Raw genomic sequence first — 19,525 nt, 5'->3', positions numbered from 1 at the left:
ATAATTTTGGCAAAGCCAGCCATAATCAACAAATTACTCCCCCCTGAACTCCTCTGGAAACAAGGGCAGAACGGTAGTTTAATTGAGGGGATTTGCTGATGCAGTTTGACAGCGATCACAGCACTGCCTTTAAAGTAAAAATAACATAAAACAAACTATGTTGACATAACCATCCCCATATAATCTTGCCCAACTCCTTGTGCACTTAAAACTGAGTAACACTGGGGTTGGGAGAGTGGAGGAGCTTCAGTTTCAGAAAAGTTAACTCTTATGTGCCCTCGGTTTTATGTGTAATTAATTTAATGGGGATATTCTTATAGTCTGACCTGTTGCCAGCCCATGAGCACCGTAAATTTGCAGCTATTTTTTATAACGTGTATTTCTACATAACACACGTTTCATGCAGAAGTACTTTAAATAACAATAAATAATGACATTTCCTGTAGAATGATAAGCTACTTTCAGAGAAAGAAAAGGTCAAGAAGAAGCTGGATAGTGTTAGTGCTGAAAATTTCAAGCTAGTGGTAAGTGGATGGTATTGTTAATTGTGGCATTGCATCCTGGGACATGCTTCTAAGTTCTTATTGGTGTATATTCCTTTCACTAGCACCAGCTGTGTGAATATGAAAATTTACTCTTGCAGAAGGATGAGCTTCTGACACAGGTTAGTTGCTTAGTTTTGGTTGGATGGTGAGATGGACTGTTTTGTAGAGAGTATCCGAATGTGATTCTCATCATCAAGGACAAAGGAATGGAATGGCTGCCAAATGGGGTTGGAGGGCAATTACTCTGGCTGTTTAATGACTTTCACTCGCAGAGAACAACAGCCTCACAGCAAATTTCCCCACAAAGCTATAAGAGACACTTAAGTACAATATTGCTTATCCTGCAAACGAACATGACTACTACCGGATACTGCCACACCATTGGCAACTTACTTTTGTTAGCCATATCAAACTAAAAGTTGCCAGGAATATGTGGTTATCTAGCAATTGTTGCATTTAGCAAGGTGATCTGGCAACTTAGCCTTTGAGAGTAGAGATTTAAAATAAAATAAAATATGTAGTTTATACATTTCTCAGGCTTATCGTACATGAGTCATACAGAGCTGTCCTCTGTCAGAAGACTTACTTGTGCACCTAAAGAAAATCCTGTCCTCTCAGAGACTCACTAGCCTGCGGCCCTACGGAGTATCATAAGCCCATGGCTCTATAGAGTATGACCTGCCTGTGTGCTCAATGTTTCACTAGCCAATTATATATATATATATATATATATATATATATATATATATATTACCATTAGGCTCTGTGAATATATTAACGTATATTCATATTGACGTCTTATATATTAATATATATTTACAACCTAATAGGGAGGCTAAGACAGGTTGGGCCAGAGGAAAGTGAGTTAGATTAGACTTTGAAGAGCTGGAGGGATTATAAGGAGTGCTTAAACGATTGGGGGCTGGTGGACAGTCTAATTGGACATGAAAATGGATTCTATTCATGTGGAGCGGTACATCGAAATTCTATGAGGTGGGAGTGTGAAGTAGTTATAAGTTTGGGATTGTGGCCAGATTTACAAAGGGCAGCTCTCTAAGTGGTGGCGCAGGTGGACCCAGTCCAGTTTTTTCTACGGTTATAAGTGGGGAGTTGAGCCGCTATTTATTAGCAGAGTGAAGAGGACAGGAGAAGAGGGGGGGGGGGGGGGGGTAGGTTGAGGCTATTATAAGCGATAGAGATGAGTTTCATTTGGATTCTATAGGGAATGGGGAGCCAGTGTAGCGATTGGCAGAACTGGGAGGAAAAAGCAGAGTGGTGGGAGAGGAAAATGAGTCTTGCCATCTTGTTCAGGATAGACTCTAGTAAGGAGAGACAGGTGAAGGTGTGGTGGGCCACACGGGTAGGTTGTGGTTATCAAGGTGGGATAATGAGATAGTTGATAAGAGTTGTGTTAGCCAAGAGTGAGGAAGGGTCTAATCCTGGTGATGTTTCAAAGGTGGAAGTGAGAGACTGGATCTGGGGAGTGTAGGAGAAGGTGGAGTGAAGTATAACTCCAAGATAGTGGACATGAGGAACAGAGGAGAGTGTACTGTTGTCAATGGAGTGAGAGTTGTGGGGAGACTAGAGGGAGGTGAGATGATAATGAGCTCAATTTTAGACATGTTGATCTTTAGGTAACATTGGGACATGAGAAGATAGCAGAGACACAGCTGGACACACAAGAAAGGAGAGAAGAGGATATTGTGGGAGGAGAGGTAGATTCAGATGTCATCAGTATGGAAGTGGTTCTGGAAGAGTTGATTAGTTCCCCATGGAAGTAGGTATACAGTGAGAATAGCAGAGGGTCGAGGATGAGGAGCTAGAAGGTAAGCAGTAAACCAGGAGAGAATGGTGCCATGAAGGCCAATGTCATGAAGGATTAGCAGGAGAAGAGGGTGGTCCACGATATCTAAAGTGGCAGAGAGGTCTATGAGAACTGACCTTTAGACTCGGTAAAGAGACAATCATTGGTGTCTATAGTGAAGACAGTCTTAGAGTGAAGGGGACAGAAGTCTAATTGGAGAGGGTGGAGGAGGGAGAGAAAGCTTTTGAGACAGTTAACAGTAATTGGGTGGTAGTTGAAGAGAGAGGCAGGGACAAGAGGATAGGTGTCATTTGAGCATAGGTGAGACAAGAGCGTGTTAATAGATGACCCACCTTTTCAACTTGTCTCTCTTTACTGGCATCTTACCTTCAAAAGATGAAGGTAACATGCCAGTAAAGAGAGACAAGTTTCAAAGGTGGACTAGGTGCAGGCATACGTTTGGAGAGAGAGTGAAGAAGATGAGAGGTATGGAGTTAAGGGCACAGGTAGAGTCAGGAGAAGATGATAAAAGAGTGTGGATGAGGTAGGGGTGGGGACAAAAAGGTCAGTTGGATAGAGAGGTAGGATGTGAGTAAAGTGGATGGGGACTGGCATGAGTAGATGTCTTGATAATTGGTGTTATTTTGGCATTGAAGTGGCAAAGTCTTGGACTGTAAGGAAGGAGGGAAGAGGAGAATAAATAGGACATTGGAGGAAGTTGAAGTAGCAGAAAGTTGGGTTTATAACATTAGGTGGAAATAAGAGACAAAGTAGGTTTGTTTAGTGAGAGAAGGGAAGAGCAGTAAATAGAAAATATTTATGCAGAGTGGAAGAAGTTAGTGTTAGACCAATATTTCTTCAAGCTGCGCTCAGCTGATGTAGAGCACTTTTGCAAGTAACATTTCTGCTTGGAATGCCACAGGTGGAGTTTGAAGCAATTTTTACTGTGAGTGGTGGCAGAGTCAATGGCTGAAGTGGGAGTTACAGGGAGACAGCCAGATTGGGGCATGACAGAGCTGTTATAGGAAAAATGAGTGGTTCAAGTGTAGATGAAAAGATTACCAGGTCAAGAGCATCAAGATGATGCAGAGTGTGTGTGGATTTGGGTGATAATGCAGGCGGTGAGTAGGGGCAGAATAGAAAGCAGGTGGTGGTCAGAAAGCTGGAAGGGTGAATTGGAAAAATCAGAGATAGCACAGAGGTGGGAGTAGACAAAATAAAGGGAATGACCACTACAGTGGCAGAGAGAGGAAATACACTAGGAGAGGCCAAAGGAAGAAGAGAGGGAGAGAAGTTTTGTGGATGCAGAGTTGGTGAGTTTATCAAAAGGGATATTAAGATTATGCAGGATGAGGTAAGTTAGGTCAGAGGATAAGAATTGGGGGAGCCAGGCAGCACTTTTATCAAAGAATTGGGTGACTAACATATGTCCTCACAAAACTAGCCCCATCATATGTTCAACCAGTTCGCTTCTTCTAAACATATTTTGAGAAAAAATCCTACTAAAGTCCTAAGGTACAAAACCTGTACAAACTATTCATAGAAACAGCCAGTAGATGTCACCAAAGCTTCAGAATAATTACATGTTCAATAGTGTGGAGTATTGCTACAATATCCAATCCTTTCACAAAATAGCTAAAAACTGTGATAAAATTCAATGCATATTTTTTTTTTGTTTTTTTGGTTGTAATGTAAAATATGTACGTACTTAAACTTTGTCTGGAATGTATGTGAGATTGCGTTCTACAAAATAGTTTCAGATGTTAAATTGCCGACAGAATAATGTGTATCACTCCACTTGGCAGAAATTAGGATTATGTGATCTGGATTCTCTAAACTAACCTGCCTGGAGTATTTAACAGGAAATGCAGATTTGTGGATTTATTCCCCTTTGTATGTATACTGTCACTCAGCTTTTTGTTTTAGACCAACTGCAAGGTTATTAATAAAAAAGATTGAAGAAATATAGCCTAGTTTTTAATATTAATATAGGGCCCTAACCAGAGGTCGCTCTCCTACACTACTATTCTGAGCAAATCCCCAAACACGCTAGATATGTTTGGGGATTTTTCATTGCAACAATCCAAAAGCCCAAAATTGGAAAGACCCTCTGCCCCGTACTTTACATAAAATAATGTCTATAATCCAGATCAGTTTTAACATGTAAACTCTAGAAATACTTTATTCGACTTAAACTCCCTCCCCTATTATCAAATGGTCTCCATGGCATGAATATGTTACTGATGGAGAGGTTCTACCCATGTCAGACCCCAATGTTTTTTCTCAGCAATGACCTTTTAGCCTCAATGAGTCTCCACATGCCTCATAGCATATTTGACCTATGTTTGTTTTCTACTTATAATGCAATGATGTGCATAATATTGTTATTTTGTTAAAACATATTTACAATGCATTAAAAATATTGATGATACATTTTTTTAATATAAATATACTGTCCTGTGGTACCCCACTACACCTTCCTCTTATAACAACTTGTTGATATCTGTCCTTCAGCCAGTTATTTATTTATATACATATTTTCCTTCAAGTCCTAGAACTCAGATGATAAGGAAAAGTATGAAATGTTTTCCTGAAATCCAAAGATCTCTCAACAACTACATTGTTAAGATCCATTTTACAACTTCCTCCCGCATAGAAACTAATCAAATTGGTTTGGCATTGCTTGTCTTTAATTAAACCATTACCTTTGCTGTATGTAGCACTGCAGCAGTTAGAGTATTTTTCTTTTCCCAACATTCTATAAAAGGCCACGGTTGAAAGATTAAATTTAATATTAACAGGTGATTAAATATAGATGATTGGGTTGCAGCATATAATCCTGAAAATATGACCTATTTGGGATAATTGAATAATGTCTTATAATGTCTTATATTTAATCTGGAAATTAACTAGATAAAAGTAAATCTAAAGAGAACTTTACCCCATACTTGCCAACTCTCCCTGAATGTCAGGGAGACTCCCTGAAATAGTGGTGATCTCCCTCACTCCCTGAAGAGTCTGGCATTCTCCCTGATGCTGAGCCAGTACAAGACGTGGTTGGCTTCGCCATCTGTGGCATGATGACACAGTTCAGAAATTGTGTGATATGTCCATGTATTGATCCTATGGAGGTGGCCATTTTCATGGAGACTAAGATTTAATCAAAGACTGACAGGTAAGACAACATGACTTCAGTAATGGAGGCAGAAATGTAAAAGACACTTCAGTCTCTAGAGATTCATTAGCTGCTTTTCTTTAACGCATAGTTGCCTACTCTCCCGGAATGTCCGGGAGACTCTCGCATTTCTGGGAGACCTGCCGGGCTCCCGGGAAAGCAGGGCAATGTCCCAGTTCTCACCCCCGCAATAGATAAGTGATGGGGCAGGGCTTAATGACGCAAATATCGCGCTGTCTTAGCCCCACCCCTGCTGTAATTGGCCAAAATTGTGACAATCATTTAGGGGCGGGGCCAAATTAATGCAATTTGTCAAGCCCCGCCACTGCACTCCCACCTCACCCGGGATCTCCCTGAAGCCATGATTTCCCCTCAAGAGCTGTATTCATGAATGTCCTGTTCAGTGCAACCATGAACAATGGATGTATAGTAGCAAGTTACATTTTGAACACTGTCCTTGCTCAGCTTAGAGAGAACAGTGTTTCCTGGTGGACACTTTTACTGTATTATTCCAGAAGTTTTGCACCCGCTTGAATAAAGAACACATGTCATGAAGCAGCTGAAATGTTTAGCAAAGATTACACAGGACCTGCTATCACAATTGATGGTACTTCCAAAATTCCATTTTAAGTCTTTATGCTCCCAAAATATAGGTAAGCTGTATCTCTTCATCAATGTAATGCATATGGTAGTCATGAATATTTTATAGCAACTGCTTTTGTTTCCTTAATAAAAATTAGCAAACCGCAGTGACCAAATAATTAATTCTTGTTATATGAATATCGGTTTTGTTTATATGCACATTTCTAGAAAACTCTCAAGTTAGAAGAACTACAGGGACTAGTGGAAGAACACACATTTCTGTTAGAGGTAGGTCAGGTGGTAAAGTACAATGCATATTGAATGCATATAGACATTTAAACATCTATAGATACCTTTTTGAAATATCTATATATATAGCTTATTGTAGAGTTGGATGTGACTTGCATAATCTTTCTCCTATTGCGCAAGCACACAAAGTACGCCCATATATCGAAATGAGTAAATCTTATATTTGCAGCCCCTTATGCTCGGGTTTTATACATATCTTTCAGGTACGCCTTTAAGGGACACATCTTTTCACGTCCCCTAGGCCTGGATCAAGATTTCAATTAATGATGATGCTGACACCACATCTTTGTGCCGGACATGTCTAAACGCTAGATTTAAAGTCACATGCCCCATAATGTGCTCTCCTTTCACATGTTACATGCAATGTAAAACTATATTTGTCACACAATATGTTTACACTTATAAACCTGTAATAATATTAAAGGGTCACCTACCTATTTTTTTCATTTGTGTTTGCCTAATGTGAATATAAAGGGCTTTAGCTAGTTTCTATCATGGTAGCAGTAACTCTGTTTGCAAAGCTCGCCATTTAAATAGCTGCCATTGTTTGTATTCTCTCCCCCATAATCCCTTTATCTCCTCCCAGATCCCTCGTGTTCCGTTTACTGTGGTGTGATAATCTTCTCACAATACAATAGCTTGGCAAGGAATATGTGGGACATCCATGGAGGCTGGGCATTCTGTCCTTTCTGACTGGGATGAGGGAAAGGACAGAAAATAAGACTGGGAGCAAGCAAAGAGGTGCTGGGCTCAACTCCCCGGATGTTTTCTCATAGGCTGCACAGAGAGATAACATAAAACTCTCTAACATCATCATCATTTATTTATATAGCGCCACTGATTCCGCAGCGCTGTACAGAGAACTCATTTACATCAGTCCCTGCCCCATTGAAGCTTGCAGGCTAAATTCCCTAACATACACATACACAGACAGAGAAAGAGACTAGGGTCAATTTTGATAGCAGTATGTTTTTGGAGTGTGGGAGGAAACCGGAGCACCCGGAGGAAACCCACACAAACACGGGGAGAACATACAAACTCCACACAGATAAGGCCATGGTCAGAAATTGAACTCATGACCCCAGTGCTGTGAGGCAGAAGTGCTAACCACTTAGCCACCGTGCTGTACATTCCTCTGTGGTCTGTGGGTAAACAAACAAAGATTTTATTCATATTCCACAATTGGTTAGATAATCTGCACACATTGCAGTTCTTCTTTTCTGCTGTGTTGTAGTTGAAAACAAATTAACATATAGGATCAGATATACATTTCACACCGCTTAATGTCTTTCATGCTGGCATGGAAAATGCTGCTTGAAAAGTTCTAAATAGTATATGAAGAGATTTTCAGTGGCTCTTCAATCACCTGTGTGCAGATGAAATAACATAAATGTCTATGAAGTACTTCTTGCATGAGGTGCTGGCAACTTTTCAACAGCTGTCAATATACAAAACTGCTTTGTGTGACACTCTCTAGCAAACTCCATCCATTTAAATAAAAAAATGTCTCTGGAGGGAAAAACTCAGTAGACTTATGTGACATAGGGTAATGTCACTTAAGTCATTAGGCGCGGCACGTAATTGCTAATGCGCTGATACATAGTAATGATTGCATTTTCAGAGTGTGTAAGCACTAGTTCAGAGTCTTTACCCATTACTATGTATCAGAGCTCAAAAGCAATTGATTTAACCTCTCACGTGACATTTAATTTTTAGCCCATGCGGATTGGGTGGGTGGTAAGTGGGGAGGGGGGTGGTCATGTGTGCGTGGGAAGGGGGGGGCGGGTTATTTGTGTTTGTTTTTTGTCAATTTTCCATGTTTGCCCTTTTGATTACACATGCAAGAAAACATAAACAGCTATCAATGACTGGGATAGTCTGTGAAGGTTTGAGGATATATAATTGTCTACTGGAATGCTGTAAGAAATTCTTGGTTTAGAATAAAGTTATGTATATATTATAGTACTTAACCATATTACATAGCGGGGAAACATATTACAAAGACAGGCTTTCTCTGTAATACTCTCTTTAATTATGCATTGGATGGAAATATGTCACATATACATCACTGAGTTCTAGTGAAAATTTTAATTTCCCAATAAAGATGCCGTTAAATTGACCAAACACACACAGACTCTATTTTTAGACAGCATGAGACATAGAAATTTTTATGTCAGATAATTTAACTGAACCTCAAGTGTATTTGGTCAGGTGACATTGCCTGTGTTGCATTCTTAACCTACGAAGGACTGATTCAAAGATGTCACACACTGCTAGAAATATGATTCAAATGCTGTTTTTAAATGTAAAAATACATTAACAGCATTTTCGACAAATTTTGTTTTGATTTTAAACTACTTTATATACTCTAGGGGGGAATTCAATCTTTTTTTTACAGAAGTAATGCTCATTTTTGCTTGCGCTCCATAGAGGTGGGAGCAAAACTGACAGTTACTTTTTACTGTAGTAACGATAAATAAGTGCAGCCGTGATGTTCTGAGGAACATCGCGGACAATTGATTCTGCCCATATGAATCATAAACATTTAATAGATATTTGTTTTTCAACCAGTAATAAAAGGTGTGTGAATCCACCTGCAGGTAGCCCAGTTTTGCAAATGTTGTTACTGAATGTTCCCTGTCTAGAAACAAATGGCCCAGACCAGGGATGATATAAGATATTAGTGGGCCCAAGAGATTAAATTAACGGGCCTCCATGTCCCTATGGATAACACCAGGGTAACTTTATCCTAAAAGCAGTGACAGAACGACAAGGGGTACGGGGCGCAGGGGTGAGGTGGATCTGGCAATGACAGGTCACCTTCTGTGGCTCCCGCTGGTACACTGCAGGTACTTCATTGTAGCTCCCGTGCAGGCCCACAAAGGCAGAGTGGGGGGTGTCTCTTGGGAGCTGGCCAGAATCACCAGATCCTCCCCTAAATAGTTATGGGGCTGTATTCTGCCCCTCTAAAAGTATCAAGTTTATCAAAGTTTTGAAAAGAGCAGCCAAAGACAAACAAGTTTTACCTCTGGTGCACATTGTATGATATGATCCCCAAAACACTTTGTTTTAATGATCCATTCACTATGATCTGAATAGCAGACAATGCAAAATGGCACAGGTGGAACTATAGAGTATGACTGACCACTGTACATCTTGTACACTTAAAGCAGTTATCACTATTCTTAAGTATGTAAAATGCATAAAATTGCCTTACAGTCAAACATGTTCTAATGGTAGATGGTATTGTCATAATGTGCAGACACCTACGTATGTGTCTCGAGTGTATGTCAGGTTGAAATGGAATACATGTCTGCAAGTACATAGCATAGTAAAACTCTGTTATTGTTTACATATCATGTTACCATTGATGATCTACAGCTCTGTAATGGCAGATGTGCACATCAATTAAATAATTACACAAGGACATGATTTTTTTAATTTATTTATTTTTTTCTGTCAAGGAACTTAATATTGAAAAGAATCGTTTAGAAGAACAGCTTTCACAGACCCATGAGGACCTGGCTATGTAAGTTGGCAGAGCAGAAATCAGATTGCTTTATGTCTGAAGATGAAAACTTTTGGTTGTTTCTGCTACTCCATGATTTATTATTTTGCCTTTATGTTGGCATTTAGCTGTACTACGTTACTTCCAATCATTTGCGGAACTGCTTGCAGTGCAGAGACGCTGGCCTGGTGCTCACAGACATTAAGTAAGATTGTATCTTTAAACTGTTCATGCTTTACAAGTAGGGGCATGGATTCCATCTCTTATACTGTAACTACTTTTGGACTTGATTATCAGTGCATATGTGCTTCTTTTTCCCCAGAAGCTACTTGATGAGAGCAATAAGTACTTTAAGATTTCTTCTGGATAAACTATAAAAAATATCTTTAGAGGTGAATGTGTCAAGTAAGATAAATTGATAGGGCCCAGTCCTAGTGTTCCCTGTAACCTGAGTGATCAGGAAATTTTACAATGATCATCTTAAGGAATCCAGTGTTTTCTGCAACTCTGCATAATAGATTTTCAGATGTGTTTGACTAGGGTTTAATCATATAGGAGCTGATACAGAGTTGGGGGCAAAAGGCACTTAAATGATTATTTTTTCTTTTTTTAAAAAAAACAAACAAAAGTATTGTATTTCCACCCATATGCTGGACCGTATGTGTATGACTCTGCATCAGTTTGTTTACGCCAAGTCATCATCATTGGTGTGTATTTGCACTTGCTCTCTAGCAGGTGAAAACGATGCACATCCAAACAGGTGTATATGTGTGTGTATCAAAACACCATTGTATGAAACAATGTATCTAAGTTGTTTCTAAAGATTTTTCTCCTTCATCCATAATGGTGGACACTGTTACCTTGGGTATAGGAGGGCTCACTTAGTTTGGAGTATAGGAGTAGGCACTTAGTTTGAAATATTGAAAGCTATCAACTTGAAGATCCTCCCGATTCTATACCATCACAAACTCAGTTTTTTTTATGTAACAAAACCTATTGGATAGCTCATAATGATCAAACAAAAACCATTGTATCTAAGGAAAAACCTATACTCAATGCAGTATCCCCAAATGTAATCACAGAAATTAATTTAACGTACGTACAAAAATCTTCTTTTCTTCATGCTGGGCAATACTGCTACCTTTGGTGCTTTCCAAAGCTGTCCTATACCAAAGTAGCAGTGTCCCCCAGATGAATTCAGATAAATACATTTTGTAACACTACAATTTCCAGACTGCGCAGCTTAGAAGGAACAATGGCCATCACTACGACACACCACAAGGAGCCCTGGTATGAGTAAAATCTGAGCTCACTACCAAGTAATCTTTTTCATAATGCCACAGTTCTTCAAGTAAAGCTGTGAAGGTCACGTCTTTGTTCATTAAATTCACATTTATTGTATGATGGACAAACCAGAAATATTTTGCGAACACTTGACAAAAGTGTTCTTTGCTATGTCTTTACAGTCATTCACATCTTACCCAGAACCAATGTTCCAGCATTCTGTCAGCCCAGTCTGTGTGTAAGGAGCTAGAAGAAATACCAGAGGTAAGTTATGTAGTACATTAGCACATCCAATTATGTGGAAGCTTTTATAGCCGCAGCTTGCTGTAGAAAATTACTACAAATTATTGTTGTCCACTGCAATGAGATTACAGATTCTATACGTTTACCTTGAAAGTTAAATTTAAAATTCTTATTGCAAATGGGACTTAAATGAAAATAGAATGAATTGAAATGGTCTCCATGGCAACTTACAAGGTCTGTGAAGTAAAATGTTGAATGATGGTACTGAACTGATAGCTTTATGCATTGAAGCTTATGGTATGACATCAATATAACAAAAGGTTATCATCGACAGTCATTGACAAAGTGCAGCCTTCTTCTAGATTATAAACACAAGCTTCTCCTTGATGTGCGCCTAGACTTCTGCCAAAGCGCATAAGTTTATGGAAGCGAGAAGCGTTCAAGAAAATGTGCTGCAGTGCAGCAAAAGATAAACAGATGTGAAAACACAAATATATACTGTCTAATTTGGTACAGTGATTTCTATTTTCACATGTATTTACATGTACTTGTCATGTGTTAGAAATACTGTACATCAGAAACACATCATTTTACAGCGTATATCGCCTTAATGAACCTAATCTCAGCAGTATTTTAGGAGTAAAAGTGAAAGTTTATTTTATTCATAATTGCTTACTTTGTATTCTCACGGAGGGGAGGGGAGGGGAGGTGAAGTATAATTGAGGAGCTGCTCTGTGAATTGTGTCATATTGGGCCCACGAGCAATGCCGTGAATGCAGGAGAATGGTCTCCTCTCCCGGGAGACATACCAGGAATTCTGGAGTCTCCTGGACATTCTGGGAGAGTGAGCAAGTATGATTTTATTACTAGTGAAATGGGGGAAAACATTTATGGAAAGGGATGTGTGTATAGTGGTAGAAGGTTTGACTTTGATGTGATCTTTATACCTACCTGCACTTCCAGGTTATGGTGCCATCTTCCAAGAGCGGAGAGTAGACATGATATATATGCCTGAAATTCTGAGTATATTACTAAAAAGCTGTATATTGTGGGTATAGAGATGTTTTTCTATTGATATGTCAGTAAATGTTGTGCACTGGGTTTGTATGCAAAGTATTTACTCTTTTGTTATACTGTACTTGCTAAATATATTTTGCTTTGCTGTACCATATGCTCAGTATTCATTGTTGGCACTGTGCTCCGTGTTATGCACATAATACTAAAAACATCCAGGGTCGTGGCAGGGTAGTGGCCACGTTATGATGCCCCTACCCATCAGGTGCTGTGAAGCAAGCAGAGGATGGAGGGGTCAGGCAGAGGAGGGGATGTCAGTGCTGCCTGTGATATTTCGGCTGCAGCTACTCCATTACATTGACTACTCTGTGATGCCACAGCTCAGCACCACACTGCCAGCCTGTCGAGGGTACGAAGCAGCAGCAGTCGCCGGCAGCATCACAGCACAGTATAGGAAGCACATTCGGTGCAGTCATATTAATTTAAGTAATTAGACACACCCACTATTCCCCATCGTCAGGCAATGATGAAGGGAGTGTATTTAATTTAAATCCCCCCAAAAAATAAATAAAACACTGCTCAGTGTGGGGTGCACTTGAAAGAATAAAACCACTAAATTAGTGCACGATGTCACTCATTCAGTATTTTAGACACTCTTGAAATGTTGGCACTCTAGGCGACCGTCTTATGTAGTGCTGGCCCTGAATATAATCTTTTTACTATATCACACAAGTTCTTGTTTTCAACCGTATGCTGGACATTATTAGGTTAGTGTGTTGTGTAGGGCATGTATGCAACCTTTTAAATGAACATTTGTAGTAGAAAATCCAGAAATATCATCTCCAATAAAATGATGCCCATCTTTTAGTTTTGCATGGTGCTTTAGATGTCTCCCATGCTTGTTTGTTCCACCCTGATACTTGTGTTCTTGACAAACATTCAAATTTTATAGCTTTGTCCTTCACATTCAGCAATTATGCCTACCCTGATGGCTTTAAAGTAACAATACACATAAAAATACAAGTTGCTTTATATAAATGAGCTACTATTAACATTTGCAAGTTTTTTTAAAGTGTCTAGACCATTATAGAATTTGAAATGCCTGACATTTACACTCACTATACACCCAATGCAAACTGTTGTTTAATCAGACTCTTTGGACAAATATTGCCATATACTGCCATGCTCAGGGTGGCATTTCCTGAAGCTGATGTTCTCCTAGCACTGGGCATGCTCCTATTCTGCGTAGGAGCACCCTCACCAGGGGCGAACGGAGGATTGTCGGGGGGGGTTTTCCCCCGACCCCCCAAAAAAAACCACCCCCTGCGAGAGCTGCGCATGCAGCAGCTCCGTTTCTTCAGCGCTGTCCTATACAGCACCCGCGGCGCTGTCTAAGAAGCGTCCGCGGCGGTGCTGTATACACTGCAGCACCGCCGCGGACGCTTCTTTGACAGCGCCGCGGCTGCTGTATAGGACAGTGCAGCTATAGCGGCCACTTAGTAAGCGCAGGGGGGGGGGTTTCTGGAGACTCAGAAACCCCCCCTGCGTGCGCCACTGCTCACCTCTGTCCTATCTACAGTGCCTGAGCAGGATGTTATTTTGGCTGTTCTTTGCTAGTCCGAATTGCTTCTTTAATCTCCTGTTTCTGACCTGGCTTGTCTTCCAACCATCTCTGTCTGTTTGTGACCCAGACTTTAGCTTGTCTCCTGACACTGAACCTTGACTGCCTGCCCTGACCTTTGTCCTGTCTCCAACTACGTTTCTGTTTCTTCTCTTGATTTCTGATGCTTCTAGTGTCAGCAACAGCCTAGGGGTATGAACCCGTGGGTGTTCCTGGTGAGGACCTAACACTCATTTAGACTCAGAACTCAGGTTAACCAGTACCAGGTAGTGAGTTAACACCCACGGTCTGTGACATCTCCCGCAGTCTGTGACAAAAATGAAGCTGACGCTGTTATTTTCGGTGCTGGTTGAAGGTATAAAGTAATTAAAAGGGTATAAGAATTAGTCACAATTAAGATAATGAATAGCCTTTATTGAATCATTCAGTTTGAAATATCGGTGAGTAAATGTAAGTAAATAGTGTAGAAAACAATGCTGTACACCATTATCAATGCAACTATTGTTCTGATGATGGTGTTTTCTGACACCAAAACATCGCTTCACCAAAAGAATCGCACGAAGAATGGTGTTCAGCGCTACGTTCCTTTATATGGTGCTTTATGGTGATCAGACAAACTTTGTAATTTTGCCTGTATCAGTAACTGTTGATAGTGTTCATCTAGCTGTCCTACATTTGTTTTAACCTCCAATTCTAAATTAAAAATAGTATTTCATCATTGCTTTCTAAAATTGTAATATCTTGTTTGAAATGTTCGAACTCTACATGATATATTTACTGTAACACCCCTTTTTCCCATTAGGGTGTATATATCAATTTGTGTGTGTGGTCTGCAAATGAATTAAGTACCTTGTATTCCAGATTGCGCAGTGCCTCCACCTTGGTCTGATTACTGAAGGGTCTTCTATGGGTGGTGTCCTGGTTGTAGCTACACCAGAGGGAGACCATGGAACCCTCCACCCCCCCTTCACTGGACCAAAGGCACACACTAATGAATAATATCACACATGAATTATCTTTAGAAGCCACACTGGCACATTTATTAGTGTGATATAAGCTTCCAAAGGGATTTTCCAATATTTTAAATCAAAAATATAAATTGTAGTTTAAACAAACAATTGTATATAAATCAATAAATAGTACTATATAATACCTATACTACCATACATATATATTCTCTCTTCTCTATTATTCTACTACTAAGAGGTACCTCTCTTTAAACTACAATCATCTGGCAAATATAACTAATATCAAACAATTAACATGAAACAAGTTCAGCAGCATAAATAGACCTATGTTTACACTTTGGATTTCACCATCTGCCCCTTAGACCTGACCATATAGTCACTTCAATATCGTAGGCCCCTCACACCACAGGTTTGTGAATTTCTCTTGTATGTGTCTGAAAGAATAGTGAGGTAGTCTGCACAGATTCTCATACATGTAATTCAGTCTCTGCTCCATAACTAACTCTCCCTGCACTAATCCCTTGTTAATATTATCTCAGTCCAGCAAAGGGGTTCATTTACATTACAATCTTCAAGCCTACCCAGCTAGTCCCTATCTGACTACTGGTATAATACAGAGTCCTGATAAATCTATAAACAGATAATAAGATGTTACTTAGCCATATAATGATCAGCCTTTTAGTCCAAGATGCATTTTTCCAGTCAGGACTACAGTTGTTTATCTCCTTTAAAAAGATATTTTCCTTCTTCTCACTATGTCTCTCTCTATATCTCTCTGGGGTATTTTCTTTATTACAGACTTTTACGTTAAACAACTGACAGGGGGGTACTTCCCTCACCAACAGCTCCTATTTACTAATAACGCTCCTCTGTATACAGGGGTCTAATAGATACTGCTCCCTCCTCTTCTCAGACCTCTGGTACTCTCACAGAGTCTCTGTCCTGCCTCTCTGCTCCCTCTGTTTTGCGCCCAAGCACTAGTACAAGAGTACACTCACTCTCAGTCAGCTCTGTTTTTTCTTGCTCTCTTCCATACTCCTTCATCTCTTTCAACTGCTGCACTCCAACTGCCCATTTTAAAGTCATTTCTCTCACACCTTAACCCCTCTCCCTTTTGCAAGCTCTTACTGAATCCTCCGGCAGCAGCTCAGTGCACACCTGGGATTGTAGTTGCTGGTTGACTACAGTTCCCTAATGCGCATGTGCAGACGTCTGTGTCTGCCAGCGCTACATTTATCATGATTTAACTCGCAATACTAGTACAAAATGGATTGTACTGTTAAAACTGCAACGCATGTAAAATGTGTTAAAAACACGTCACTAAAACATGTCTAAAGAGCGTGTTCGGTTTCATGCATTTCTACTATAATATTTTCTCAGCATATATTTGTAAACGAGCCCTATAGATGTTATATATCACCCATTCATTGTCTGCATACATCTACACAATAGCTGCTCCAAATTTAATTACCAATAAACACCAGATGCTCGCAATTACGCATTATTGGAGGTTAATTGGTGTATATGTCCATGCCAAATTTAACACATGCTTATATGGTGTATTTATTTTTTCTCCCAGTGGAGACTGAATCCAAATTTTGGGCTTCCAAACCCTTTGTGTGGCATATCTGGATATATAAATTCCCTGCATCCCGACATGACGGCAGAGGACATTTGGACAGAGGCAGAATTAATGGTGAGAGTGTTATAGGATCCTGTGTTCCGCCATAATAATGATACAATGCCATTGATCTTACTAATAACTAATCTAATTAATTATTGGGATATAGCGCAATTTGCGTCTTTTTCGCTATTTTAGTCACGTCAAATAATACGACCTCGTGACATCTCAGATGTACTTTAGAGGCATTATTTCACACAACCTTTTGAGCTTTCGCCTTGTACCATGCCAACTGTAAAAAAGGTATCCCTGTTGTTATGCTTACACATCCCAACTAGAGATCCGTAAGAGTGACTTGCGCGATCCTTCTGTTTGACAAGGCTATATACCGCCTAAGTATTACACATCTATTGATCTCCACGTCAGATAGCCCACCATTATGTGTTAATCGCTAAATGAATACTAATCTATCATTTACTTCACTATACTGTATTATCTTTATAAACATTCATTCATCTTATTCATTCCAGTTATCTAAAGATATAAAACAGACGGAAAGGTACAAAGATAATGCAATACATAAATGCATACATACAATACAAATAACACAATATAGATTCAACAGGCATGATGTTAATACTTCAGAAGTGGGTATATAATATCCTATTCTGTTGTTTTTGTTATTAACCTTATATCTTAGCAATCCGCATTTGTATATTTAGGTTCAGGGATTCTTTGTGTGTGTATATATTGTGGCAAGAGCCCGCTACTGCAGAAGCACACACGAACAACAACTTCCTTTTTATGGTGCTTTATTGTCAGGATTGTAAATGTTTGACACCGTATACTTGTACAGCAATCATGGAGACCCTAAACACTAGCTATACATAGTCCAGCTCTCTCTCAGGACCAGCCAGCTCACCCAGCATTGGTCTCCCTGCACAAATGATATAAACAAGCTTTTATACCTGATACTCCTCCCCCAGCCTTAGCTTGATGGACAGGTGACACACCCACCTTCTCTTTAAAAGGAAACGCCCATCACTGGCTCTGTAATTCAGACACACCCTGTCTGTTTGGTGAGAGGAAGGATTTCAAGTCATGTAAATTAAACCAAACAAACTATTGCTTTTCATACATAGGTCTTTACATTCAATCTAGGTGCATTACTGCACAAATGTTTTACTCTACTTCCCTGCTTTCTCTGCATATTGCCAGCTAAATGCCTCCTTTTGTTACAATATATATATATATATATATATATATATATATATATACTATTTAAAGGACAACACCGCAGTTGCATCTAAATATATATGGCAGATTTTAGTAAATGACAACACAAGGTGTAACACCCCATACTAGATACAATTATACTTGTGCCAGGGTGTGCCATACTGGAGGGCCATAATCTGGATGTGTGGATTTATGTGACCTCCTCCTCCGCTAACAATCTCCATAAGTAATTGTTCTGTGTCCATTTAGCTAATAAAATTATATATATATATATATATAAAATCATAGAATTAGACGGCAGATAAAAACTACTTGGCCCATCTAGTGTGCCCATTGTTCTATTAACCTGTGGCAATCTCAAACCCTATTTGAGGGCAGTACAGTGGCCTAGTGGTTAGCACTTCTGCCTTACAGCACTGGGGTCATGAGTTAGATTCCAGACCATGGCCTTATCTGTGTGGAATTTGTATGTTCTCCCCGTATTTGTGTGGGTTTCCTCCGGGTGCTCCGGTTTCCTCCCACACTCCAAAAACATACTGGTAGGTTAATTGGCTGCTATCAAAATTTACCCTAGTCTCTCTCTGTCTGTCTCCCTCTCTGTCTGTCTCCCTCTCTGTGTGTCTGTGTGTGTGTGTGTCTATATTAGGGAATTTAGACTGTAAGCTCCAATGGGGCAGGGACTGATGTGAGTGAGTTCTCTGTACAGCGCTGCAAAATTAGTGGCGCTATATAAATAAATGGTAATAATAATAATAATCCTAAATTCTTTGTAAGGATATCCCTATGTCTATCCCAAGCACGTTTAAATTACTCTACTGTATTAGCCTCTACCACCTCTGATGGGAGGCAATTCCATTTTTCTACTATCCTTTCTGTGAAGTAGTTTTTCCTCAGATTTCCTCTGAACCTTTTTCCCTCTAGTTACATTACATGTCCTCCTGTTTTAATACTTCTCTTCCTTCTTCAGTAAAAACTCTTGATATATTTGAAAGTTTCTATCACGTCCCCCTGTTCCCTTCTTTGCTCTAAACTATACACATTAAGACTAGAAATGTTCACTGACCCCTGTGTATTGGTTTTGGATCTGGATTAAGTTCTTGTTTTGGTTTTGGTTTTGATTTTGGATTTGTATTTTTTAGAAAAATAGCTAAAATATGCTAAAATGACATAATTTTGCTCTTTTTTGTTCTTATATTATTATTAACTTCAATCACAATATTATTTTCATCCACTTTCGGACAAAGACTGCAGCGACCTGGCTGGATGCTAAGCGAAAGAGCAATGACACAAACACAGGGCAGTTCCTAGCACATCTAGGAAACATTTCTACACAGCAGTGGCAGAAAAGAAAAGTGGTGCAAGATGGAATTGTCCTTGGACCCTCTCACCCACCCCTATGTAAGATATTGAAAAGGACATGTACATTTTAACAAATCAAGCCCTCCAGCGACAAGGAGTGCCACTTTTGGTTTGTTTGGGCCCCCACAAAACAAGCTACCAATAGCTTAGCTGCCTTAAGCCCAACAGTGCTGTCAATGAACTCTACACTATTACACCATGTCTGCTCGTACTGCATCTTTGATCTCCTTCTCCTCCCTGGATACCTCCCTCTAAT

The 19,525-nt window shown here is 39.7% G+C and overlaps 1 protein-coding gene across 1 annotated transcript in view; it reads left to right on the top strand.

Moving 5' to 3' along the window:
- The window catches only part of KASH5 (KASH domain containing 5), a 52,481-nt gene that overhangs the window by 22,876 nt on the left and 10,080 nt on the right, over positions 1-19,525 (top strand). The window contains exons 8-13 of the mRNA XM_075191553.1: positions 447-524; positions 608-664; positions 6,335-6,394; positions 9,880-9,944; positions 11,390-11,471; positions 16,633-16,749. Of these exons, the coding sequence (XP_075047654.1) occupies positions 447-524; positions 608-664; positions 6,335-6,394; positions 9,880-9,944; positions 11,390-11,471; positions 16,633-16,749 (459 nt within the window). The remainder of the gene's footprint in view (positions 1-446; positions 525-607; positions 665-6,334; positions 6,395-9,879; positions 9,945-11,389; positions 11,472-16,632; positions 16,750-19,525) is intronic.

Source organism: Mixophyes fleayi, chromosome 11, assembly GCF_038048845.1.
Source record: "Mixophyes fleayi isolate aMixFle1 chromosome 11, aMixFle1.hap1, whole genome shotgun sequence".
NCBI lineage: Eukaryota > Metazoa > Chordata > Amphibia > Anura > Limnodynastidae > Mixophyes > Mixophyes fleayi.
This window is presented reverse-complemented; position numbering and strand designations above follow the sequence as displayed.